Genomic DNA, 18,401 nt, shown 5'->3' with positions numbered 1-18,401 from the left:
ATCTTTGATTAAATTGAATTGTTTCATCAATGCATCTTATACAGTTTTACCATTTGAATTTATAAATTTTTACAATTTATTAGTAAAAAAGACATATTTATAAATGGGTCATATCAAATAATCAATTGATTTTCGTACAAAACTGGATGCTTAATTTGATAAGTTTTTATCCACAAAAAATGACTTAGTTTAATTGCTTTTATAATCAAGGTTTAAAATACAGTTAAACTGACACAAAATGTGATCACTTGTAATTATTAAAAAGTTCTGATTATAATAAGTTCTTATTTTGCTTCACATATTAAATCAATATTTAAAAAGTTATTCAGATAATGAAATGAAAATTCCATTTGGGGAAACCACCAAACTAATGTATATTCCAAGTTTGATATCCTATGCATTGCATTAGTCTTTATGAAATTGATTTTTTATTTTTCCTTTGGTATTAGAGTATATTATTTATTTACGTATTTTGACCATTGTTGTTAAAATAATGATTTTTAAACTTAATCAAAATAATACAATACAATTTTTATCATAATTCGATAATTTTGGAAATGTGAATGTTGGTGCCTCTTATTAACCAGGTTTTCCGAAGGAAAAAACTGGTTATTAGATTGGTGAATGCGGGCGGGCTGGCTGGCTGGCGGGCTGGCTGGCTGGCTGGCGGGCTGGCAGAACAAGCTTGTCCGGGCCATAACTATGTCGTTCATTGGCAGATTTTAAAATCATTTGTTCACCATCATTGGACGGTGTGTCGCGCGAAATAATTACGTCGATATCTCCAAGGTCAAGGTCACACTTTGAGTTCACAGGTCAAAAATGGCCATAAATGAGCTTGTCCTGGCCATAACTATGTCATTCATTGTGAGATTTTAAAATCATAAATTGGCACATTTGTTCACCATCATGGGACGGTGTGTCGCACGAAAGAATCACGTCAATATCTCCAATGTCAAGTTCGCCACGATTAAAAATAGATTTTTTTAAAAACAAACTTACAAAGGGGGTTAATTTTGTTTGTTCATTTCAAAAGTTCAGTTTGAGTTTTCTCCCTTTATCAGATTTTTTTTTCACAATGAAACTGGTTTTGTGACAATTTTGTCCCTTGTTTTGTTTGCTTTACAAAAAATATTTTAATTAAATGTTTTTCCTGGTGGAGTAAAAATGTGTCCAGTCAGATCATTAAGATTAGGAACCAGACCGCAAGAATTGGGAAACCACAACATAATAATTGGGGTAACCATACCGCAATAATTGGGCAACTACATCATAATAATTGGGGGAACCATACTGCAATAATTGGGCAACCACATCATGATGATTTGGGGAACCATACAGCAACAATTGTGGATCCACACCATAATAATTGGGGGAACCATACCACAATCATTGGGGAACCACACCATAATAATTGGGCGAACCATACTGCAATAATTGGTGAACCACAACATAATAATTGGGGGAACCACATCATAATAATTGGGGAACCACACCATAATAATTGGGGAAACCACACCATAATAATTGGGGCACCACACCGCAATAATTGGGCAACCAAACCGCAATAATTGGAGGCAATTAAGTCATATTGTAATATCGCCTTCAGAAAAGTATTACTTGCCGTAAATGGTCTAAATTCCATCACAACAAAAATACAATTCAAACACTTAATTGTCTAAATTGTTTGTAATTTTCATTTGTCCATCCTGTAATTTAAACAAACACCATGGTTTCAATAAGTAAGATTTGGCTGCGTTTGGTTTCCATTTCTTATTGACTATACATGTTATTAGATACATGTTCATATTTGGGTCAATTTAGAAAATTATATGATGATACAATTTTTTATTGGTGGAATCTTTATTCACAGTATATTATCTGGCTGAGAATGAAATAAGTACTTTGTTGCCAGCAGTATTTCCATCAAATTTGAGTATGGATAATTTTTGATAATTTGTATTAAACAGTTTTTCCACATACAATGTTTTCTTAGCAAATTTTCCAAAACTGTCTTCCCTAGACATGATTTTATTCAATTGATTTGTATTAAATTGTATCTAAAAAAAAAAATCAAAGGTCAGATAACCAATCTTTGTTTTCACTTCTAAAACTCTTCAGTAGAGAAAAGGGTTTCATTACTTTTCTCACATATTCAATGTCTAGCACTTTTGACAAAAAGCAGAAGTTTGATTCCAATCATTGTACTTAATTTGTGATGGTGAATACATATGACTGAGTTGTGTGTCCCTCCCCCACCCCCCTCCCTTTAAAACATAGCAGCTACGGTATCTTGTTTAAAACATACCCTAAATGAAAAGAAAGACGATATTAGTAATTGTAAATCCTTAATTTAAAACTGATTTCATGTATATTTGCCCTAAAACTGTCGATGAGGTGATCATCACTTAATTCTACTTTCATTGTCTTCACTGAGAACGTTTGCCTTTCTGTTATCTTGTTACAAATTTATTCACTTTTTGAAACACGTGAAATGTGAAACGCAACACTAAATTGCTTTGTCCAGAGGCAATTATCACATCTAGTATAATTTTTTACTTGTGTTGTAATGTAAAAAGTACAATGGCGCCCCTTTGATCGTTAATTGATTGAATTGGTGGTTGGCTTGTTACAGATGCACATAAAACAGTGCAATTGAAATTCTAAGGTTTATGAAATACATTGTATACTAATGTGGGTAACTTTGTTTGAATTTTAAGATAGTATATAAATCTGATAGTACGCATACAGCTGTGCTCAGAGTGACATTGTCACAGGTTTCACTGTTTTCTTGATGATCATACAAAAAAAAGGAATATATGTTATTAGTTGAAGTTTGAATCAATCTAAAAAAAGGAATAAGGTGTGTTTATTCAATAATTCATTATATGCAGTTTTACTTGTTGCATTAATTAATTTTGACAAATTATACATAAAATGGGCACTTGATTATGTAATTTCAACAAATAAGTTTATTTTACCACAAATCTGGATGTTAACTTTGATTTTTAGCTCACCTGAGCACAACGTGCTCATGGTGAGCATTTGAGATCGCCTTTTGTCTGTCGTGCGTCCGTCGTCAACATTTTGCCTTGTGAACACTCTAGAGGCCACATTTCTTGTCTGATCTTCATGAAACTTGGTCAGAACATTTGTCCCAATGAAACCTCGACTGAGTTTGAAACTGGGTCATGCTGGGTCTAAAACTAGGTCACTAGGTCAAACAAAAGAAAAACCTTGTGAACACTGTAGAAGTCACATTTGATGCCCAATCTTCATGTAACTTTGTCAAAATGTTTGTCTTAATGATATGTTGGTTGAGTTTAAAAATTGTTCCGGTCCGTTGAAAAACATGGCCACCAGGGGGCGGGGCAGTATTCCCTAAATGGCTATAGAGAAACCTTGTGAACACTCTAGAAGTCACAATTTTTGCCCAATCATCATGAAACTTGGTCAAAAGATTGGTTTTATTGATATCTCGAATAAACGGGGCGGGGCAGTTTTCTCAATATGTATATAGTGAAAACATGTGAACACTCTAGAAGTCACATTTTTGGTCCAATCTTTATGAAATTCGGTCAAAACATTTGTTTCCTGCTTAGATGGTTGAGTACGAAAATGGTTCGGATCGGTAAAAAAACATGGCTGCCAGGGGGGGGGGTGCTTCTTATATTTATGTAGTTGAAAAGCTTGTGAACACTCAAGAAGTCACATTTGTTGCCTAATCATCATGAAATTTGGTCACAACATTGGTTATGTGGATATCTCGGATGTCTTTGAAAATAGTCGTGAACATTTGAAAAACATGGCCGCCAGGGGGTGGGGCAGTTTTCTCTATATGTATATAGTGAAAACATGTGAACAGTCTATAAGACTATAAGACACTTTTTTTACCCAATCTTTTTGAAATTTGGTCAGAACATTTGTTTCCTTGATACAATGATTGAGTAAAAAAAATGGTTTGGATCGGTATAAAAACATGGCCGCCAGGGGGGGTCTTTTTCCTTATATTTGTATAGTAAAAAAAGCTGCTTGTGAACACTCTAGAAGTCACATTTTTTGTCCAATCATCATGAAACTTATGGTCAAAACATTGGTTTTATGGATATCTTGTTATGATATATAGGCCAAGTTCCTTTATGGTTGCGGTCTGTTGAAAATTATGGCTTAAATGGCTTAATAGTGTAACCTTGTTTACACTCTACTATGAAATTACCAATGTACACGTTGAATGAAATTCATGCATATTATGATATTCATGATCTCCATGCAGTCATCTGAAAATTAATTCTGCCGATAAGATATACAGTTAAATTGCCAAGTTTTTTAGCTCACCTGAGCGATAGCTCGAGGTGAGCTATTGTGATAACTCAGCGTCCGGCGTCCGTCCGTCCGTCCGTAAACAATTTGTTAACATCTTCTTCTACTAAACCATTGAGCCAATTTCAACTAAATTTCATGTGGAGCATCCCTAGGTCATGGGACAAAAGAATTGTTAAAAAAAATTTGATCGCATAACCAAGATGGCCGCCATGACCATATATGGTAAAAACCTTAAAAAATCTTCTTGTCAGAAACCGCTCATCAGATTTTCAAAAAATTTCACAGGGATGACCTTTGAGGGCTCCCCTGAAAAAGTTGTTCAAAGAAATTTGATTCGTCAAAAAACATGGCCGCAGGAGCTCGTTGAACTTTGCATGTTTATTCGTTTTTGCCTATTTTGTGAAAACTTTCAAAAATCTTCCACATTTTTTGTCCGATCCTTTCCAAATTTGCACAGTGTCTTTATATCAATGAGGACACGAACCCTACAAAAAATGAGCATTATTGGTCCATGAAGTACAGAATTACCTCCCCTTGAATTGAGAAAATGGTGTTTATGCAATAAAGTCCAAATTTTTCATCCAATTCTTTCCAAACTTGTAAGGATTTAGCATGGTTTAAACAAGGGAAACAACTACAGTTTATGCATGTTCTTTTTATTACAGATTTGCCTCCCTTTAATTCATTCAAAATCTCATTTTACAGCAGAGATTCCAAATCTGACCTGTAAATGAGCCCCATATTTACTGCTGGTGCTATGTTACCTTTTCCCATTTGATCATTCTTAAGTATTGGTCTTGTAATGCTGCTACTGCTACTGCTACTGCTACTGCTACTACTACTACTACTACTACTACTACTACTACTACTACTACTACTACTACTACTACTTCTACTACTACTACTACTACTACTACTTCTACTACTACTACCACTACTACTACTACTACTACTACTACTACTACTACTACTACTACTACTACTACTACTACTAGTACTACTACTACTAGTACTACTACCACCACCACCACCACCACCACCACCACCACGTCTACTATTACTACTTCTACTACTACTGCCACTACTACTACTACTTTACCACTACAACTACTACTACTACTACTACTACCACTACTACTACTACTACTACTACTACTACTACTACTACTTCTACTACTACTTCTACTACTACTACTACTACTACTACTACTTCTACTACTACTACTACTACTACTACTACTACTACTACTACTACAACTACTATTACTACTACTACTACTACTACTACTACTACTACTACTACTACTACTACTACTACTACTACTACTACTACAACCACCACCACCACCACCACCACCACCACCATTCACAGTGACAAAAAACGTATTCACACAATGGCTGCTACTACAACTTATAACCCATATAGGGGGGCATGCATGTTTTACAAACAGCCCTTGTTACTATGGGATTTTAACCACAACTGTTCATGTTTATCTCCGACACATATTTTTAGGTCACCTGTCATGAAGTGACACGGTGAGCTTATGTGATCGTGTGATGTCCGTTGTGCATGCCTGCGTGTGTCTGTGCGTCTGTCCGTCAACAATTTGTTTGTGTAGACAGTAGAGGTCACAGTTTGCATCCAATCTTGATGAAATTTGGTCAAAATGTTTATCTTGATGAAATCCGGTTTGGGATTGTATTTGGGTCATCTGGGGTCAAAAACAAGGTCACTAGGTCAAATAATAGAACAACCTTCTGTAGACAATAGGTCACAGTTTTCATCCAATCTTTATGAAATTTGGTCAGAATGTTTATCTTGATGAAATCTGGGTTGGGATTTTATTTGGGTCATCTGGGGTCAAAAACTAGGTCACTAGGTCAAATAATAGAAAAACCTTGTGTAGACATTAGAGATCACAGTTTTCATCCAACCTTAATGAAATTTGGTCAGAATTCTTGATGAAATCTGGGTGGGATTGTATTTGGGTTATCTGGGGTAAAAATCTAGTTCAAATAAATAGAAAAACCTTGTGTTGACAATAGAGGTCACAGTTTTCATCCAATATTTATGAACTGTGGTCAGAATGTTTATCTTGATGAAATCTGGATTGGGATTGTATTTGGGTCATCTAGAGTCAGGAACTAGGTCACTAGGTCAAATCATAGAAAAACATTGTGTAGACAATAGAGGTCATAGTTTTCATCTGATCTTAATGAGTCAGGTGAGCGATTCAGGGCCATCATGGCCCTCTTGTTTATATTTATTATGCCCCCCTTCGAAGAAGAGGGTGTATATTGCTTTGCTCATGTCAGTCTGTCGGTCGGTCTGTCAGTCCGCCCACCAGGTGGTTGTCAGACGATAACTCAAGAACGCTTGGGCCTAGGATCATGAAACTTCATAGGTACATTGATCATGACTCGCAGATGACCCCTATCGATTTTGAGATCACTAGGTCAAAGGTCAAGGTCACGGTGACCCGAAATAGAAAAATGGTTTCCGGATGATAACTCAAGAACGCTTAGGCCTAGGATCATGAAACTTGATAGGTAGATTGATCATGACTCGCAGATGACCCCTATTGATTTTCTGGTCACTAGGTCAAAGGTCAAGGTCTCGATGACCCGAAATAGTAAAATGGTTTCCGGATGATAACTGAAGAACGCTTATTCCTAGGATCATGAAACTTGATAGGTAGATTGATCATGACTTGCAGATGACCCCTATTGATTTTCAGGTCACTAGGTCAAAGGTCAAGGTCACGGTGACCCGAAATAGTAAAATGGTGTCCGGATGATAACTCAAGAATGCTTATGGCTAGGATCATGAAACTTCATAGGTACATTGATCATGACTGGCAGATGACCCCTATTGATTTTCAGGTCACTAGGTCAAAGGTCAAGGTCACAGTGACAAAAAACATATTCACACAATGGCTCTCACTACAACGGAGAGTCCATATGGGGGGCGTGCATGTTTTACAAACAGCCCTTGTTTTTGTTCCTTTCTGAAGAGGATTATTAGGTTTATGATTGGTTGGGGATGAAGTGCAACAAACATATTTTTGCCATCTGAAAACCCTTTAGGCCAGCATTTTTTTATTATTTGTTTTACGGGAGCGCCCGACCCAATGTTTTGACAAATACAAATAAAAATAAAATTCACTTTTTGTTTTTTTATTATTTAAATTTCATCCGCCGACCTGGTATTTTATCCAAAACTGGAAAAAAATGCGCAGATTGCCGAAAGTGTTGTTCAAAATTTGTTTATAATACGGGTTGTTTCGTTGTGCCAAGTCGACTTGTAAAGCGTCAGCAATTTTCATTGGCCATTGCAGCCAATACCACACGCTATTTGCCAATCGGTGAGTATTTAACAAATGATTTTCATATTGCATTCTGTAATGGCGGACATTGACAACAACGAGACAAATGTAGCATATTTTAAAATCAAATTAATTAAAAACGGAGCAGAAACAATTTCAATTAAAAAAGTTAATCTTCAGAACACCATTGTTGACATCATGCCCATATTATGTGATACGAAATTAAAAATAATTAGAGTTTTTGCAGATGATGCAGAGGTGTCACCATCGATAACTTTCAGTGTGTTAAAAAGTTTTGGGTAGGTTTAATAAATATGGGTATTTTTATGTCCCCCACTATAGTAGTGGGGGACATATTGTTTTTGCCCTGTCTGTCTGTTGGTCTGTTGGTCTGTCTGTCTGTTTGCGCCAACTTTAACATTTTGCAATAACTTTTGCTATATTGAAGATAGCAACTTCATATTTGGCATGCATGTGTATCTCATGAAGCTGCACATTTTGAGTGGTGAAAGGTCAAGGTCAAGGTCATCCTTCAAGGTCAGAGGTCAAATATATGTGGCCAAAATCGCTCATTTTATGAATACTTTTGCAATATTGAAGATAGCAACTTGATGTTTGGCATGCATGTGTATCTCATGGAGCTGCACATTTTGAGTGGTGAAAGGTCAAGGTCAAGGTCATCCTTCACAAGGTCAAGGTCATCCTTCACAAGGTCAAGGTCATCCTACAATGTCAAACATCATATAGGGGGACATTGTGTTTCACAAACACATCTTGTTTAAAATGTAGATCCTGTAATATTTTTATAGATAAAAATCAACATCCCGAAATGTCCAAGAAGTACTACTTTACGTTTCTTTATAATGAACATGAGGGCTTAACTACAGGTACTTGCATTAATAATCCTATTCCCCACCCACCCATATATATTCTTTATTTAGAAAAAAAGTATGCAACACAGCTTCTAAAGAAAATAACATTGGGTCCGGATGTTCGTTTGTGCGTCAAAGTCACAAGAAAGTTTTAATTATTTTTCTTGACACAGTAGCAAATTAACATGCTTATTATTCTTCATTAACTTAAAACAAAACATTTTTTTTCCATATATTTAACTGTATAACTATTTTTATATCAACATTTTAACCATTTTTCCGGTACCTTTTAACCAAGTTACGTCCCTTTGTTTGAATCAGTTCATTTTATTGAATTTCTACAGACGAAACCAAAGTTTTGACTTTCAAAATGTCATGAAAAAGTAAATGGAATTTATTTCTTAATTATTTGATCAGTTTTGTAAATCAGAAAAACATCTTAATGTATTTTTCAAAAATGAGTTATTATTTAGCCGAAATATGATGTTCTATCAACTGTACATAATGTTTTCATACTGCAGGACTGCAAGAAATGCAAGTAAATTAATCACACCTCAGGCTCTGTTGATAAATGTGATCAATTGGCTCTATGTATTTGTTCCAAGGGTTATTATTATCTTCACATTTATATAGCTCTCTCTGTTTATTATATATCCAAGAAAATGTCATTGCTGTTTCTCCTTAAAATAATACAGACAACACATTTCATAGAAATTTTTATTTGAACTGAAACTGTGAATAAAAGTGGAACAAAATAATATGTGCAAAAGTTTACGCCATTTTATTTTGACAATACTGTGATTCTTTTACGAAATCATTAAAATAAAACACTATTTTAAAAATATACAATTACATAGTTCAAAAGGTGTTTTCTATATATAATTAATCTTGTGAGTAAATTATATACAGTAAGCAGAGTAATTCTACTAGAACAATTTGAATCCTTGCTGCATTTACTATTTAATTCTTTATACGGCTTTCACTTAAGAAAATGTTCAATGAAATAAATCTAGGTTTCTAGGTATATTGTGTCTTTTACCTCAGTATTTTGTTGGGGCTAATGTGAAGCCAATGGACATGAAACAACGAGAGCGCTGATGGCGTTGAAAGCATAGTTGCAAGATACAGGGAAGTTGCTGCTGAAGTAAATGTTTAGGTCAAAATATGTTTAATAGTTTCCTTATATGTTTCAATGTAAAAGCGACAAATTTTAGCGAAAATAAATACAACATTTTGCACCCCCATAACCATACCTTTTCTTGACGGGCATTCTAAGCTGAATCGATTTAAGCAATAAAAAAGATATGTCATGCTCAAACCCAAAAAGAATTCGACTCGAATCAAAATCAACTTTTTTGCACCTTCTTTTTTCGGCCGTTTTCTAGTGGATTGTAACCTTTTGCAGTACCATTTTTTACTTTAATCTCGAACTTTATCCTATTTCAGGTATTTAATAGTGAACACCTATGCTTACCCTATCAATATCTCCAAACGATAAAACTAGAACAACAGTCTAAAGTGTAAAACATGCCTTCGAGGAAAATATGATGATTTGTTTAGACAGGGACCTAAACAGTATAGGTCCATGGTTTAGAGAGTACACACCTTCATGACTCCTCGATTATTCATGACTCGATTATTTTGTTTATTGTAACCTTAACAATTTTTGACATCATGAGTCGCCTCCCTTAACAATTTCTGACATCACGAGTCGCCTCCCTTGTTGGTTCATGCTACGAAAATGTTCTTTTTTTAGAAACGGGAATTCCAAATAGTGACGAATGTGAATGGTTACAAAACGACATAACTATAAAAATAAATAGGTAGAATTACATTCACGCATACCATTATGCAACCATCCGTTTTCTTTTCCGACTTGATACATTTACGGCATTCCATTTAATATTTTACAGACACAACACTCGTCCAGAATTTGCGCGAATCCATTAAATTTGATGCCACATTTAAACCGTTAGCTCTACTTGTAACGTTAATTTCTGGCTCAAAGTACATCAATTTTATTTCAATTAACACATCTCTGTTACTTTCAAACTCTACTTCATCAAATCCATAGAAAGGCAGGTCAGAATCCATGTCATAAATCAGAAAACATTCATCGTACTCCGCTATTTTTTTTACACATTTACAAAGAACGAAAGTGCTTTATGCCCCACTTCCTGTTGAGAATATGTTAATTTCTATTTATAATTAACCAATGAAATTCTACATATCCTTAAAACAGGGCCTAATGAATTTGACCTCTCCCAGAACAGTAAACAAAGGAAATAGAAAGTAGGTGTGAAATCAATATCATCCAGAACAGAATTGTTTTACGAACGAAATTTGTTTTAGTTTCTTAGAAGGTTTTTTCACGTAAAACATTCTTAGAAAAATTCACTAAAAACGTTGTCAGCAATATTCTTGGAAGAAAAAGTTAGGAAAACGTTTCTAAATAAAAAAATGTTTGAATTACCATACTATATTAAATAGATATTTCGTTTGATTTTTTATCAGGTAAGGCTTCATAATGGTCAACCGTTCCATGTCGGTTTTCGAAATGTAGCTCTAACATAAGCATAGTTGCGTAACCGCAACTATGCTTAAAACAACGAAGATTACCACCATACAATGCCTAATACAAAAAAAATTATCTCCTAAACCATGCGTTTTGAGAGAATAAGATTGTTTAAGCATTTTATTATATAAGTAAATATTAATCATGTAAAACAAGGACTGGTTATTTTTTACTCCAAATGTATGATTTGATCACACCTACAAGAAGAAAACAATAACATGTTACACACCACTATTGAATCCTGATCCTTGCGGTTTTTGTGTTGTTAGGGATTATTAAATACTGCATTTATCTATCTAAATCAGTTGACCCCTGAAGCGCAAACGATTTTGACCACGGAGTCATGCTTTAAGGAAACTTAGAAAAGAATCACTATATGGTTGGCATGCAACGTAACAAACCAATGGGGCTTTCTGTTTCAGAGAATGATTATATTATTTATATTTATAAGCAAAACAATAACGCCTAGGGAGGGCAAATTTTCTGCATGATTTGAACAAACTTCAAAGAGAACCTCATAACGATGTTACACACCAAATATTGTAGTCATGCCCCTTGTGTTCACTTTACATATATACATGTAAACACTATAACTCTCTCTGAATATAAAATCAAATGCAGCACATGTTTTTATAAGTCTATAACTCTCGGTTTCTTAAATTAAATATTCACATTTTATGTACTAGAACGCTCACTATACAAAGTTTGGATCAAGATCAATTCAAGCGCAGTCTGATCAGGATCCAAAGTGTCCGCTTAACATCTTTAGAAGTACTGACTGAATGACAATTATGTTGAACATTTTGGATCCTGATCAGACTGCTCTTTTGGAGCCAAAATGGTCGCAACTGCCCTAAGGTCCAATTTCCTGCTACGTGGCTCTTTTTTTTCATGATTGATACAAATGATCATGATATAAAGCAAGTCTGTTGTATATTAAAGAGTATTTTAGTGTGCATATTCCACCCATGGATGAAAGTTACAAAGTTGGTTGTTATTTAAAGCTTTTGAACAATGTAAAAAGTTTTTAAGTCTTTTATTTCAGTCAAATGCATGCTGTATTTTTTATAAACATACATATGATAAACACTTAACAAAAGTTTAACGATCACTATAATACACTACACACCTGGCGTGGTTAATGGTCTCTATTGAAGCAATATAGTATAATACATGCGAAAGGTGCTTTTACCTATAAATATATATAAAAATATGTTTACTATTATTATAAAAAGCTTCTACAACAGTGTAATTAGATATATAAATCACTTAAGGTAGCGCACCTCTAATGGGCACATATCCAAATATAATCTAATTAATTATTTTCTTAATCAGCATCATTTCACTGAACTACATTCAAATTTGTAGGTAGGCTTTCCATGCTTTTTAAAAAATATACCGATTTTTTCAAAACCACCCCCACGCTCGGCTTTTGTCCAGTTTATTTTCACCCCTGGGGTATATAAAAGTTCCATAATTCATTCAAATTTCCAAATATGGGCATGCAGTTGGTGTGTACAGATGCTGTAAAGGTGTTTAAAGTTTAAACAAGATGAAATAAGTATTCTTTTACAGACATTTATTTTTTACAAATTTTTATCTATGGAAGAGCGCCATGAAATGTAAGTGATTTCAGCCAAGTAAAAATGGGGTCGGTTAAAAACAAAGTGTCATAAAATTCATAATTGTATCATTTAAGTCATATTTTAAACTTAGTTTTTATAGAAACACTATATACAGCAAAAATACCAAGAAATAGACAGATTTACCGTTTACTTTTTGAAATAAAAATAAAAATGCAACATGCATGGTTCGTATTTTCAACAGTAAATCACCCAATTTCGTCATAACGTTGTTTTAAATTTAATAATTGAAGAATGTGCATAAAAATTGCAACATATTTAACAATAAATATAGCTTATATGCCATATTAAATCAAATTACGTTAGAAAATAAATAAAACGCGTCGCAAAAAAAGTATATGTCGTCGGCAGGATTCGAACCTGCGCGGGAATATCCCAAAAGATTTCTAGTCTATCGCCTTAACCACTAGGCTACGGCACCTACTAGTAGGCTCTTCAACCTTCGAAGAAATCGTGGGAAATCATTAGAGGTGCGCTACCTTAAAGGTTAATGCAAGTATACAGTCATAAGGTTAAATTGGCTGAATTTTAAATTTAAAAAAAAAAAATAAATCGGTTTAGACAGTTTTATTATTATTTTTTTGGTAGACTGTAGAGCTGCAACGATTCACCAACAGCTCAATTCGATACGATTTCGATTTCAGACACTCCGATACCGATTTTTTCAATTTGATGCATCTTCAAACCTAGTTTTATCATATATTCACTCTTATGCCTCAAAATTTACATTTCTGTTCAAATGTGATTTCAATAAAACACATCAAAAAAAAAAGCAAATTAGGAATTTTAATATAAAAACTTCTGACTAGAAGATTGTGTTGATTACACAATAATATAAAAAATAAATAAATAATCATAAGAACGTATCTGGAATCAGTTGAATGGTAGTACTATCACATAATACTTCTACCCAAAACCGCAATAAGCATGTCTACCATTGTGACATGACAGCATCACCTGTTACCTGTAGGACAAATCACATTCTCTAATAAACTTAACAAAATTCCAACAGAAATAGAACTACTTTTCTGGCTCGCGACTTCAGTAGTTGCACTTGTGCAACCTCTTAGTCTTGCTAAATCAACGTTATGACATGTTGCATTAGATTAGTGGTTGAGCCGGACTTTGCGTACGCCACATCCGTGAAGCACAGTTTACACTTTGCTTTATCGGCAGGGCTACCATCCCGAAACCCAAAATACTGCCACACTTTTGATTTTAGCTTCTTAGGCGCATCTGATAATTTCAATTTGTCGGCAACTACTTGTTCAGCCATTTTGACGCTTTTTCCGAAAGTAGACCGTAACGCGCTTATTGGTTAGATGACTAAAGTAATAAGCAACCAATCGCGCGGGTCGTAATTACAGGTAAACATAAAACCTTCACCTTCCCATATCAATAGTCAGAATACAGCGTGCTTTACGTATCTATGTATATATATGTTAAAGAATCGAATCGAATTTGGTAGGTTTGGTATCGTAATCGAATCGAAGCATTTTGAATCGATTTTCGATGAATCGGATCGAATCGTTGCAGCTCTAGTAGACTGTTCACTTTTGATGCTTTTATTTTTATTTTTAATTATCCCACCCCCTCCCTCCGACTCATTTTTTTTGATTTTTTTTCCGTAAAACAAATAATAAAAAAATGCTGGCCTTATTAAATATTCTCAAAATTTTGAGTAGTAATATTGATTTCACAGAAAATTACTTAGGGGAGAAACGACTGTATATAACTTGAATTCTGTTTGACCTCCAATCATGAATGCATGGCTTGTCAGGAATGCACTCTTATTTCTCCATTGATCTCATTCATCCACCTGCTTATCAGCAACTAATTAATTCTCTGTTGTCTGTGCCTGAATTGTTAATATGATGTAACAGGCTTGCAGCTTAAAAGCCCTTAGTCCCTAGAAATAGGCCCCAGCTTGGAACTCACATCAAAGACTTTCAGACTGTGTTCCACTCTTAAGTGGAACACAAATTGTTATGGCACACAGTTTATGGATGTCAGGTCAGTAGTTTTGGTGTGATTATCAGAGATTTGTGTTTTAAATAGGGTTGATTGTTGTTTTAATTAGAAATATCATTGCAAGGTGAGTCTGAAAATAGTTTCAGTTTGTTTAAATGCAAGGCCCTGAGGTGGGTTGCAGATTTCTTTTTATTGCTATAGTGAAACATTGCAAAGATCTATTAATATACCTGTCTTGTACATGGTCAATAATCACATGCATATTGTTGACACTTTCTAATCAGCTTATGGTCATTTAAAAGGGAAACTTTGATAGCATACATAATATAGAGCTTAGAAATTTACATATATATCAGTCCACATGTTCTCTAATTGATCCAGGATAGTGCCAGTGGAAATACATATACATGTACATGCAATTCAGGTTAGCACTTCCCAAAACGATTTCGTTTTTTTGCAAAACAGAGCAAGGCACTGCTAAATTACTTAAACTGTCTTAGATCAAATGTTTTTATTTTAAAGTATTTAAAAAATAAATATTCTGTAGCATTCGTGATCAAAATTGAGAACCATTTTGAAGTTAATGGGATGAACTGTGTGAGATATTTTTTTATTAAAAGCGGATTGGCAAATACCCGGTACCCCCCCCACATTCACGACAGGTGACACAAAATCTTTTCAGCATTCAAATCGTTTGAAAAAAGCAGACTGCATACTTGAAATATTAGTTATGCATTAATATTTGATAATACTAACCTCTTAATAGGAGTGTTAATAGTAAAGACGACAGTGATGATATTTAACGATTCAAGGTTTCACGACAAGATGGCGGACATTTCTGTTCAGTTTTTGCGCCACTGGAAATCACGTCGTCAAATCTGGGGCTTGGAGAATTAACGAGATTTCCTTCTTGACCGCATTGATGATTCTAATCTTGGTATATTAACAGATCTTTGAACATTGTGAACTCTCTTTAAGTCACATTTTAGTTCAATCTTAATTAAACATGCTGAGAACATCATGTTCCTATAATATCTTGATTTACTTGGAAAATGGCTCCTGTGCTCTGAAGAGCATGGTTACCAGGGGCGAGTGAATTTCTTCTTGTGAACCTTATGATGATATTTATGTTTCATGAATTACTTTTATTTTTTTGAACTCCACCTTCCCAGAATAGTTTAGTTCCTTTAGGTCTCAGGTGAGCCCCCTAGGGCCCATGGCCCTCTTGTTTTTTAATAAAATGGATTATATGCCTGTATGAACGCAGTTAATAAACGCAGTAAAAAGTATTAAAGATTATATCGCCGTTAATGGAATAGTCATAAAAAAGTGGATATTTTACTATATGAAGAATGATAATTACAAAATTCATTTTGAATATGAAATTAACAGTTTGAAAAAATCACCAAAATGATGTCAATTCCGAGTTTGATGTCTAATATGTCAAATTCACATAATACTGCAGTGTTGAAGTACAAGTTTGTGCAGAAGCATTATAGTTTTATCAAATTGTGGCTATTTTAATACTGAACAGAATGAAGGAACACCTTCAGTTAAAAATTGTGAAATAACAATTATATTACCCTATTTTACTGCCTGTTACAGTGGTAATTGAAACAGCTTGCTTTTGTCCTTTGTAATATCGTGACGTCACACAAAATAAGTGTTTGTACAACAACTTAGGATTGGTGATGCCATAAGCTGTAACAAAGACTTTATAGGCTTTGTATGAATCGGAATAAATCAATTTTCATTTAATTGGAAACACAAAGGCTGAAAGATCAAGATGAGAAAGAACTTTGATTGAAGTAAACTGTTAACAGAAGGCGTCTAAGCATGTAATTTGTGTGTGGTCACTCCTTTCCACAGTAATTTTTTACTTAGTTTATATATGACACATTTTCTATATTTATTAATTCAATTCTTTATTAAAACACTGAACAAAATGAAATCAAAATTGCAAGGCAAATATGTTTAACCTAATGTTCTTGTGTCATTGCAGGTCGTGTTTCCATCTCCATCTTGATAAGGGTCGTTCAGTGACGGTTTAATTAACAATTGGAGCTTTAAAGAAGAATTAAACTTTCTAGCAAAGTTCTTTTTTATGAACAAATAATACAAAATTCAAATTATTTTGGAATGCCAACTTGGAAAGGTTTGGTTCTCTTTGTTTGTATTTGGTGGACCTTTTCAAATGCTCAATCCATTGAACATGATTTACAACTGTTACGACAAATTTTTGTTGCGAATATACGAGACAATATTGGCCATGGATCTGATATAACAATAAGCCATCTTGATGCCTACTTTCACAAGCATGCCATCAAAATGTCTAAAGAGTCTATAAAAGTGTGCTACAACACCTCAACATCGCCGCCAGTATTGGACGAGAAGTGTCTACTGGATAAGGTATGAACTAAAGACTACTGGTCATGTACGTAATTCCGGCCACTTTTAGGACTACCGGTATTTAAGAAAACTCTTTAGTGTTAGGCAACTGCTTGAAACTAAACTTCACATATATAATCCTGGGTTCAAAACTCACCTAGCATGAAAATTTAAATAGAATTAGATCGGTGAATGTTACTTAATGAACAGAAAATGATGACATGTAAACTATCCATTTTCGTAGGTTAAATGTACCTAAAAAATCGGCCACTTTTCAGTTTGATCTGCAGATAAAATTACAAAGCAATATCTTTAGACAAATGTCCTCAATTTCTGAGTATTAATCAATGTTTATACTATTAAAATTGTTGACTTGAAATTTAAAATAAATGCGAAATTATTATACCAGTTACTCCCCCTACCTATTTTAATAAATATAAACAATGGGAAACTGCTATTTCATTAAAAATATTTGTTTTTAATGAGTTTAATCAATTTTTTCAAACAAAGCTAAAAAAGTGAACACATTTTGTTTAAAAAGTTTACTTCAGTGTTGATTATTAGTAAACGCTTACATATAATTTTAAACATGTAATCTAGTAATATTCTTATCAAGGGAGGTAATTCATTTATTAAAAATTTATATTTATGTTCTGATTTATATGTTTTGAATATATTTTTTTGTACAATTAATCGGTAAAACGTTATTTAAAGTTTATTAGATAAAATAAAAATAATTTTGTCAAATATGTTTGTTTCTTATATGAATATAATTGTTGCAACTAATGATGACATCACTTTCCCCACTAGCCAAATATTTCCTGCTATATTTGTGAGATTTTAACACAAAAGTTTACAGTGATATGGTTCTTACATTTCCAAAATATTGAGAGTAGGGATGGTTTTCATGTTGATTTTTCTAAATAAAAACAAAATATGTGCGTTAAGATCATGAAAATGATTTTACACAGGTGGCCGATTTTTTACGTACAGGCCGGAATTACGTACATGACCAGTATTGTTGAATTTTTTTTTTTTTTAACAGTTTTAATTTTCGCTCCTTTCATGCTAAGAGGAATTAATGACCATGAGTATAAATTAAGATCATGTTGAGTGCAACTCTAAAATCATTACGTACACTACTTTAAGACTGTACAAAGTTTAATGTTTATGATTCAGAATTTCCAAAATAAATTACTCTTGAATTTAAATACATTTTTAATGGTATGAAAATTAATGTGAAACAAAATTTATTTGGCAGGGTATATCAATTCAAAAATTTGCTTGTTATTGAGTTACTCCC

At 33.8% G+C, this 18,401-nt stretch overlaps 1 protein-coding gene across 2 annotated transcripts in view; it reads left to right on the top strand.

The window, feature by feature from the left end:
- The window catches only part of LOC127846093 (metal cation symporter ZIP8-like), a 113,317-nt gene that overhangs the window by 45,920 nt on the left and 48,996 nt on the right, over positions 1-18,401 (top strand). For both annotated transcript variants that reach the window (XM_052377279.1, XM_052377273.1), the window contains one exon: positions 16,713-17,119. In XM_052377279.1, coding sequence (XP_052233239.1) covers positions 16,850-17,119 — 270 coding nt within the window. In that variant the 5' untranslated portion in view covers positions 16,713-16,849. The remainder of the gene's footprint in view (positions 1-16,712; positions 17,120-18,401) is intronic.

The sequence above is a fragment of the Dreissena polymorpha genome, chromosome 1, assembly GCF_020536995.1.
Source record: "Dreissena polymorpha isolate Duluth1 chromosome 1, UMN_Dpol_1.0, whole genome shotgun sequence".
NCBI lineage: Eukaryota > Metazoa > Mollusca > Bivalvia > Myida > Dreissenidae > Dreissena > Dreissena polymorpha.
Note: the sequence above shows the minus strand (reverse complement) of the source record. Positions and strands in the feature narration are given on the sequence as shown.